Source organism: Nanorana parkeri, unplaced genomic scaffold, assembly GCF_000935625.1.
Source record: "Nanorana parkeri isolate BGI_ZX_2015 unplaced genomic scaffold, ASM93562v1 scaffold1220, whole genome shotgun sequence".
NCBI classification, from domain to species: Eukaryota; Metazoa; Chordata; class Amphibia; order Anura; family Dicroglossidae; genus Nanorana; species Nanorana parkeri.
This window is the reverse complement of record NW_017307488.1, coordinates 360,870-370,984: the sequence shown is the minus strand read 5'-3', so window position 1 is coordinate 370,984 and position 10,115 is coordinate 360,870. Positions and strand designations below refer to the sequence as shown.

The window sequence follows — 10,115 nt, the reverse complement described above, 5'->3', positions numbered from 1 at the left end:
ACAGCTGCCTCCTAACTTTTGAATTTTTCTCTAGTCTAGTCTTGGAGCTCAAAAGTATCGGTACATGTACTCGTACTTGGTATCTGTGCAACCCTAGTATATGGTATTGGCAAGTACCTGAGGAAAAGTACTTGTACTTGGTCTTAAAGTGGCATTGGGGCATCCCTAGTTTTGATATAGGTATTTCTCAATATAAACAAATAAAAACAAAGAATTTTGGAGGATATTGGCAGTAGGGTCACTAAACGGATGCAACAAATGACTCTTTATGGAGTAATCTACACAAGTAGCATGTAAAACCATCTTGTGATCAATCGCACATAACTAAAGCATTGTGTAAGAATTCAAGGTTGTTCTCCAGAGGATGAACACAATAGCCAGGCAATCAGCATTTTCATTGAGGCAGCTTCTTAATCAACCTAGCATATGAAGAGAGGAAGATTTCTTGCCACCAGCTGACTCCAAGTCTGTTTTTGATAACTAAGCCTCTTATGGTCTAGATTTACTGGTCCTTTAAAAAGAAAAAAAGTGTGGTCTGTAATGAGCATTTGCAATGCTCCTAATATTTTATTTGCAGATTGTGTTCCCCATTGCAAAGTAGTTACCACTACAATCTGTATAATAAACATGTTTATCTTCGTAAAGAAAACATTTGCAAATGGAGGACCATTCTCCTATGTCATCGGGGATACTCTTCCTGTTGTAAACACCACATTCCTGAACATAACCTTTTTTATTCCATTAAAGAGCCATAGTTTTTACCACAAATCTCCACTGCCCATCATAATTGACTCTAAGCATTAGTAAGGATCTCTTGCTCAATACTTTCTTGTAGCTCTTCCTCTCTCCTCATTGTTAAGTGTGTTATTTTCCCTGCAGCCTCTTGCTAGAAGGAAGGAGGTCTTTTTATTCCTTGATGTTATTACATTCCTTCTGACTTCATCTGTAGTAATTGAGTTTGGCAAATTGAAACATTTTAACAGTCCGATGAGGATTTCGACCCAAACTCTGGTTACATCTGCCTGAGAAGTGTGGAAGCATCTTCACTTACAGATCCAATCAGAGAAACTTGGACACGATAATAAAGACAGGAATAGGCAACTCAGGGGACAGGGCATTTCAAACTACCTAGAAACAGCTTGGGCAGAGAAAACAAAAAATTGGAACTGTAAACACAATCTATTTGAACAAAAAAATAGATACAGAAGATCTACTTTATTTTATTCTTAAAATCTGCAAGACTGGATAGATCAGTATAGCTTTTATAGAAAAAAAGGCTTTGAGTTAAGGCTTTAATAATGTATGATTATTAGCTTGGAGAATTCTCTTTTGCTTTTGTTAAAGCTCCAAAGGTTCTAAAAGACGTGTCCGTTATTAAGGCTTTTCCAGAAGCTATATAACAAAAAACTGATCTCCAAGAGAAACACAGCTGGTAAAAGCAGACTTGCAGAATTTGCATTGGAGAAAAGCTCGGTGTAAAAGAACTATGGGTTTTGTCACTGACTTCTTTACTTATGAAACAACCAAATCAGTGGTGGTTAAAAGCTGGACTATTGGAATCATCAACAGAGCAGTGCAGCTCCTAATTATAACCTATTTTGTATGGTGAGTAATGTTTATGTTTTACACTATATTTGTATAGATTTTTTCAGGTTTTTTTATATAACGATGGAAAATGATGAATTGCAAAATGCTGTAAATGAGTCAATTGGTGAGAGATACCTGGATGGTTCTTCTGGGTTACTGCATGATACATATCTTTCTATTGCTCTTTGCACCTATTAAATAGACCTGTATATATTTAAAGTGCCAAAAGGTACACGATTCTTGCTTTGCATTTCTATTTAACACAAATTTGATGCACGTGCCATATTGTACTTCTGTTCATCTCAATCTTTATCAAAGCTGAAGGTGTCCTAACAAAGAGGTTAGACACCCAAAATTAATATTTCAGCTACAAAGTAGTCTGGTGTGCTGATTACCCTACATTGAATAGCTCTTGAGGACAACGATGGCGAGATCCCCCTGCCGTAATTGCTGGCTCTGTTCCCAGCCATGTTGGAGTTTTGATTTGCCCCCACCCATCCTGCCTTCCCACTATTTGTATTGCATTCTGAATGATATAAAATAAATATTCAAGAGAAAGAGTGGGAGCCCTTCATAATTGGTGGATGTAAAACCCTGGGAACTTGGGAATTCACTATTGAAATGTAAGAAAATAGGTGGTATAATGTCACAGCATCTATAAAAACCTGAGATATTACACTATTAATTAACCCACTGCATGATCCCACACATAGAAACACATAACTAGCTAGCCATTTTAAATCGGGGACACCAGGTTCTACATACATAATAAGCTGACCAGCCATGTTAAGGCAGACCCTTTCTGGTCAGTAATATGGCTTTTCCCTCTGGAATACCTTAAAGTGCATTATTAGCACAGGCAGTGGTTAGCACTCCTGCCTGGCAGCACTAGGGTCCTCAGTTTGAATATCAAGCAGCGCACTACCTGCATGGAGTTTGCTCCCACACACCAAAGACATACTGTTAGGTTAATTGGTTCTTGTCTGAATTGGTCTGTGTATGCATGTGAAGTAGGGACCTTAGATTGTAAGCTACTTGAGGGTAGAGACTAGTGTAAATGTACAATATATAAAATGCTATGTAAATTGTTGGCACTATATGTAAATACTTGTAATAATAACAGCACAGTACATACATTTGGGCCTATTATATTTTGTAGCTAGTGTATAATTAAACTAAAGATGACTGACTTGGTCACCTTATCAAGTACTGGAATATGTGGTATTAAAGTGTATCTCTAGGCAAAACTTATTTTTGTTAGTTCTGGATAGAATGGGAAAGGGTTAGAACCCCTGTCACATTGTCATTGCTGTTTGTGTCCCCTTTAGGGAGATTCTAGAGTTGTCTACTCCTTAGAAGAGGTAAGGGGAATTCTACCAATGGAGACACCTGATCTGTGGCCAACAGTCTAAGAGGCAAATTTCCCTCACTTTGCATGATTTCCCCTAACCACATTATGGTCACTAGACAAGACTTTTTTCTTCAGTCAAGTTTATTTGATACTGCAGAGCTAAGAGTGCTCACTTTTGCAGTTTTCCTGATCGTCTGGTACTTGACATAGCTTTGGAGGCCGTACCTGGACCGCACTGTGGAAAAGTTGCAGGGCTGGCCTGCAATGTTACCTGCAGGCACTGTGCTCTGCTTTGGCACTGGGCTCTGCTTTGGCACTTTCCTGACACTGATGGGGGAATTTATCAAAACTAGAGCAGACAAAATCTGGAGCAGCTGTGTATGGCAACCAATCAGCTTCTCTCTTCAGTTTGTTCAGTTAAGATTTGAAAATGAAAGAGAGATGCTGATTGGTTGCTCTGGGCAACTGCTCCAGATTTTGTCTGCTCCAGGTTTGATAAATTCCCATCTGAGTGTACTGTTTTAGCTGCACAGTGCTTTACACGTCTAGGGCATCTAGTGGAATCCTGTCCCTGAAGTCCCTGAAGTATGCCTACCAGAAGGGTGAAGGATGTCTGGTATGTGCTTGCTAGTCCTGCCTTGGCACTTTTAGTATTGTACATTCTATGTGCCAGAAGACACCATCCAGACCAGTGGATCTGATCCAGGGCTGTGCACTTCTTATGGAACCTGCAGGTGTTATTGTGTTCTCCCCTTTCGTGGGTTAAAAAGGAGCTTTGTTAGCTATAACACATTCATGTGCTGCAGACACTTCTTCTCAAGGGCAACAACACTTTTCTCAAGTCTGCTGCATGTATCTCAAGGGCCGCAACAATATTTAATGTGTTGAGCTCCTCAATGATAGGGCTGCAACACTTCTTGTGCATCCCATACGGCATTGTGCATGTGCCCTGGCTGCTTATGTGCCACACCAAATGTGTACAGCACACACACTTTCCACACACTTCTCCTGCTTGTGAGGTGAACATACTGCTGGCTCCTCACAAGGCACTGACCCTGTCCCCCTTACTGCTGCCCACAGTTACTTGGTCACAGGCACTTGGTCACTGCTCTGCAGTTGGTCACCAGAAGAAAGAGCACACTTTTGCCCCAGCAAAGGAAAACTAAACCACAGACCGGGAAATCTTCTTCCTTTGAAGCTAGGCAGAGTTACTTTCAGCGGAAAAAAGCAACTGGCTGCAAGATGGCCGCGGCAGCTCTGATCACACCTGTCAGCGTGGGGGGGGGGGTGGGGGGGGGGGCCCCGGCCCGCCTCTCTGAGCAGAGGAGCGGCAGGTAAGTTCCCGTCCCCCTCCCGCCGCCGCCGGCTACCTTGCACGCCGGGTCGAGTAGACAGTGAGAGGAGAGCTGCACTCACTGCCCTTCCTCTCAGCTTTCACAGGTGTTCTAGCCAGGGCCGCCTTTAATATTGATTAGACCTCGGGCAAACATTTTCTTGGGCCCCCCACCACGCCCCCCATGCAATATTGCCCGCTATATGCTGACAGAGCAGCGCCACGCTGCAGCTGGGATGGATCCAAAAAATATTGTCCAGATCCACACCACCACCTGATTGACAGCTGACTCTACCTCTCTAGAGGTTGTGTCCACCCCATCCATCCCTCCAGTCAGCGTTGGAGGATCAGAGAGGGGAGGGGGGTATTCCTGCGAGGAGCCGTGACTGACAGTCACCGGTCTCTGCAGGAAGAGTGAGTGCAGGAACTGAGTGATCAGCGGTATGTGATCGCTCAGTTCTCGATCAAGAGAGCCAACCTGTGGCAGCTTAAGTAACTAGGGGGAAGATCGCATTTCACTCTTTCATAATTCTCCTTTCATGGTAAATGTGTGGATAATTCGCCACCTACCACTTTCACTACATAGTGACAATAGCAACAATAATAATAATGGCACCTGAGCATGTCCCCTGGTGTCATTATTATTATTATTATTATGTCCCCTGGTGTCATTATTATTATGTCCCCTGGTGTCATTATTATGTCCCCCCCGTGTCATTATTATTTTGTCCCCCTGTGTCATTATTATGTCCGCTGGGTTCCAACCTAGGCTACAGAGTCTTTGCGCATTCCTGGTGCACGTTTTTACGTGCGGTTAATGCGCATAAATCAAGTTGCGCGTTTTTGTGAGTAGATTCTAGCTCATTCATGTTAATAAACAAACTCGCGCAAAACTGCAGCAAACACACGTTTTCAATCGTTTCCTATTGAGTCTATGGGGCCAAAACGAGCTGTAATATGCCAAAACAAAGCTCATGTACTTTTACTTTTGTACTGGCGACAGGCATTTTACTTATTGCCTTATTGCTACAAAAGCTCACATGTGAACAGGGCCATAGAAATTAATGGGATTTTGTGGGGCATATTTTGGGAGCATTTTTAGGGCAGAAAAAGCTCTACAAAACGCTCAGTGTGAACCAGGCCTTAGGGCAAGTACAGACTTTGTGTGGTGCTACCTAATGACTTCACTTAGTGCTCCTTCTGAGAACGCTGGGGCTGAGGGTGTTTCCTTTCCTCTGCGCCTGGGTTAATGGTCTCTTGCAGCTTCGCTTTGAGATAAAATTAGTCTTCTGGGGGCCATTCCTCCCATTTACTCCAGTTAGAAGGGCAGCTCTTCTCTGATCCTGGGTGGTCTCGTCCTGGCCTGGTGGGGTGTGATTAGGTTGGATCCTTTCCTTTGCAGAGTCCTGTGGAGCCACACTCGTGTGTGCTAATAAGCTGTATGTATCTCTACAAACACATACAGGTATATTCACAAAAGGGTGAAGAGTTTGGAGAAGGCAGGAGAAATGAACAATCTAGGACAACATAGCTGAACTGGAAAGTGAGCTGAATTGAAGATTTTTTTTCCAAATCAGCTATTTTGGCCTAGATTGTTCACTTCTTCTGCTTTCTCCAAACTCTTCACCCTTTTGTGAATAGACCCCATAGCCACAGCAAGGCAAGCCACTCCCATCCACCTGCTCCTCACTTCTCCTTCCTCCCTTCTCCAAGAAACATGATGACTTGAAATGCTTGGGCACACATGTAAGTAGCTACTCTGCTGGACAATGTGTATTTGTTTGATCTGGATTCAATATTTAAAAAATGCTTGAGAGTTTAACACTACTTTAACCATCTTCCAATGCATACGCTTCTCCCAGCAGGGATTGGGGATGAGGCATCCTGTTTGGGGACTGGGAGACTTCAAAACACTTTAAGGCAGGGGTGTCGAAAGCAATTTCATTGCGGGCGACATCAACTTTTTAGTAATAACTTAATAACTACCTCTGAAAGTAGAAGTCTAGGAAAAATAATGGCAGTTGGTGTAATAATGAGAACTCTCCTGGTCATGTCAGATTGCATATTACCTACTTGAAGGGGAATTGTTTGAGTGGGCTGAAGATTTTCTGTAACTGCTATCTGTCTGAAGATCCTGTCAATTTTTATTGAATTCCTAGTCTGTGTTAAGGGTGGCTTACAAACTCCTCCTCACTTCCTTTTTGGTCTTGCTGCCGCTTTCCAAACTCTGTCCAGCCCGTTCCTGTGCCAGCTGCTCCAGCCCAGTGGTGTATTTTAGCAATGCAGAATAATATGAAGCTAACTCCTCTGTGTTGCTCCAGGGGTCTGGATGGTCTTGTGGGTGGCATGATACTACAGGAAGGAGATCTGCAGCCAGCGCTGTAAGCAGTGCCACAAGGTCTCCAGAAGGCTGCCGCGAGGTCCCCAGCAAGCGCAGGACATTACGGCAGCCGCTTGTGTTTAAAAATTTTAAGCACCGGTATGAGTGCTTAGTAACTGGGCATTTTCACAAGTACTCCTGAAAATGCCCAGTAATGGCAGGTGAGGCTCTGGTCTGCGTTTTTTGCTGCCCCCTGAAAAGTGCCGCCCAAACATCTAGTTTGCCTTGCGGTGGTTACGCCCCTGTGCAGCCCTGTCTGTTCCTGTGCCAGCTGATCCAGACCTGTCTGTGCCAGCTGCAATGTACCCTTCCAGTGATCCTGTGGCTATTGTAATCTCCAAAAAACGGATATCCATGTCTAGCTGCCTGACTGATGTCTGTCTGTCCCAAGCATTAAATCCTTGTGGAAATACAACTCTGGAAAACCGTATAAATTTGGGGTAAAGAATGAATATGGACTATTTTAAGAATGCATTAAGTAGTGCAGGGGTCAGGAGTGTATAACGCAGAAAGTGCAGAAGTCAGACGTGTCTAACGCAGTGCAAGGGTCAGGAGTGTGTAATGGGGTACATGGGACAGGAGTGTGTAATGCAGAGGCCAGTGTACATAATACAAACAAAATTTACCCCTGCTAGTGCCTGCTAGTTTTAACCCTTTCCCTGCCACCGATCTATGGCATACTGCAGAACACAACTGTTTCCAACTGGCCATGTCAGTATGCCATACGTCGATGGCTTTCTCCCTTCTGCTATAAGCTCAAGGTTGCTTTAGCAACCATGAACCTATACCAGAAGGGTTCCTTGGGTGATCACTCCAATGTTTGTAAACACCTAGGGACACATAGTACTATGTGTCCCCAGTTATGAATGAGCACGAAGTGCTTCCTGTTCATTTATGAGTTTCTCAATAGGGAGGAGCACTTACTACAGAGGCTTCTACCCATTCAGAAACTGGTGATAGTAAATATTTTAGTGCCCCCTGGAAAAGCACCCTCTCAATGCCGAGGGCATGTGGCCTCGTATGGTGAAGGGAGGTGGGGCGCTCGCTCCCCCCCCCTCTCCTGCCCTGCCAGGCTGGTATGGAATTTTAGGGGGAACCCCATTTTTTTCAAACTTATTTTGGCATTGGGGATCACCCTTCAAATTCCTACCAGGGTCTGGTATGAATTGGGGGAGGGGGGGGGGGAGACCCCATGCTGTTTTAAAAAAAATATTATTATTTCTGTGAACAGTCAAAAACTTTTGGGTATTCTGTGACAGCTGTCAGATTCTTTACATTGGGGGTGGAAGTGTCCTTAAAGAAGTAGAAGCTGTTAGAGAATAACACACATCTCTCAGCTTCCTTCATTATTTACATTTTGTAACAATATTGTGTTACTTTGTTTTCATTTGAGATATAAGTGCAAAGAAGCCAGAGAGTGGTAAATGACAGCTCTCCCGCTTGTTCTGTTTAGTTTCCAAATGAAATTCGGATGTATCCGAATTTCGTTATCAAACATTCAGATTCGTTCAGATTCGTTATTTCTGTAATTCGGAAATACGGATGCATCCGAATGTCCAAATTTACAGAAATTCGTACGAATTTCAATTTGGAAAGAAACGAATTGAACATGTCTAAAAATTTCATAGTTTACCGACAGCACCGAGATGGTGAACCAGGTACGAAATAGAATTGTGGGTCTCCCTCTCTCCTGTGTGGATTCCTCCTTCAGACCTCGCTCTCAGATGTCCCCATCCCCTTTTATGTCCAAAATCGTCTTATCTATGGACTATCCTACAGGGTGTAGTTCTAAGGTGTTTGCTAACATCTGGTTGGAAGGTGTAATTTAATCATTAATCAGGTATTTAATTAGGTGTTGTGATTACCTGTCCACTAGATGTCGCTCTATTCCCACTAATACCGCAGTTGTGACATCCTTTTAAATTGCCAAATTTTAAGAGCGGCCTAGTATCTGATTAACCTGAAAATGTATTTATTTTTTATTTACTTTACCATTCCGCAATTGGTGTTCTTTTTTTTTTAAAAAAAACATTTTATTGATTTTGTAATGAAATCTTACAAAAGTTACATTGTTACAAAATATTACAAACATGCATTTGTCACATTTTATCAGATATCTATAAGTATGGGCTGTACATTGATTACGAACTGGTACAGAGGTATGAAGAAGCCATACAAAAGAGTATTGAACGGGTCCTGGTGAGACCAGGAGGTGAGGGTTGTCATAGGAAACCCTGAGGAGATATAGTGATATGAGCGGCAGCCCACGCTAATGCTATAAAGAAAACCAGAACATAAATGAAAACAAAAACAAAAGCAACAATCCAACGAAGAACATGCTCTACATTGTATGCAAAGATTGTGTTACAAATCACAGCTTTTCCTTCCTCAACTCTAGTCAGTATAATTAGACTAATTAGACTAATTAGATCACCTTGGTACATACATGTAAGTGACAACTCCAGCAAATCCTCGAGGTAGTCCCCGCGGCCATGAAGTCCCATTATCATGTGTCAGAACTAAAAGATAAAGATTTCCCTTGATAGTTATCTAAGTGACTGTTGCAATTTTGTCAAGCAGTCGACAAGTGGAGAACTCAAAGGGGGAGAGCAGATGCTCCCTTTCAGAGGGGGAAAAGGTCACATTCATGAAAGGTGACCATCTGTCATAAAATATGGTTACCCCTTTCTCATTCTGCAGGTTAAGGGTAGCATCTAATCTGTCTAGATGGAAAAGGTTCAATAGATCTTCCTGTAGTCTCTTAATTGTTGGAGGGAGAGGTGACAGCCATTCTCGCAAGATACATCTCCGAGCTACCAGTAAAGAAATGCTTATCCACTGCTTAACGGAGCGTCTGAAATTGGTGGGGTTGTTCGCTGAGAAGTCCCAGTAGTTAAACAAAAACAGAAGGGTCTCCGGAAGCAATGTGCAACCAGTCACCACCATGATGTAGTGTGCCACTTCATCCCAGAAGGTTTGAATCCATTTGCATTCCCATAAACAGTGAAATAAGGAGGCGGCCTGCAAATTACATTTGGGGCAGTGATCTAGATTTGTAACGTTTCGGGTTTGTTTAAACTTAATTTGGAAAGCGTAGTAGGCTCTGTGCATAATTTTAAACTGTGTTTCTCTCCATTGTTCGTTAATCACTACCTTGCAGAGTGAGGAGTAGCCCTGTAGTATTTTGTCCACTGTCCCCTCCACCCCAATATCCCGTTCCCATTTAACTAAATTAGAAGTGGAAAGAGGGGGTAAAGCAGCCTGTCGAATGTGTGGGTATAGAGACGAGATTGAGTTTGTGTGGGGTGTGAGAATGAGATCCATTGGTGTTGTAGATAGCAGTTGAGAGATGTTAGGGTTCAATTTTTTAATGTGCGCTATTGACTGCATAAAGTGGAGGAAATCTTTTCTCGGGATCCCGTATGTCGATTGAAATTCAGTAAAGGTAACAGGTTTCTTAAGGG

At 42.8% G+C, this 10,115-nt stretch overlaps 1 protein-coding gene across 1 annotated transcript in view; it reads left to right on the top strand.

Moving 5' to 3' along the window:
* The first annotated feature begins 1,486 nt into the window (after positions 1-1,486).
* Positions 1,487-10,115, top strand: part of P2RX3 (purinergic receptor P2X 3) — a 107,360-nt gene continuing 98,731 nt past the window's right edge. Inside the window, exon 1 of the mRNA XM_018568623.1 lies at positions 1,487-1,605. Within this exon, the coding sequence (XP_018424125.1) occupies positions 1,487-1,605 (119 nt within the window). The remainder of the gene's footprint in view (positions 1,606-10,115) is intronic.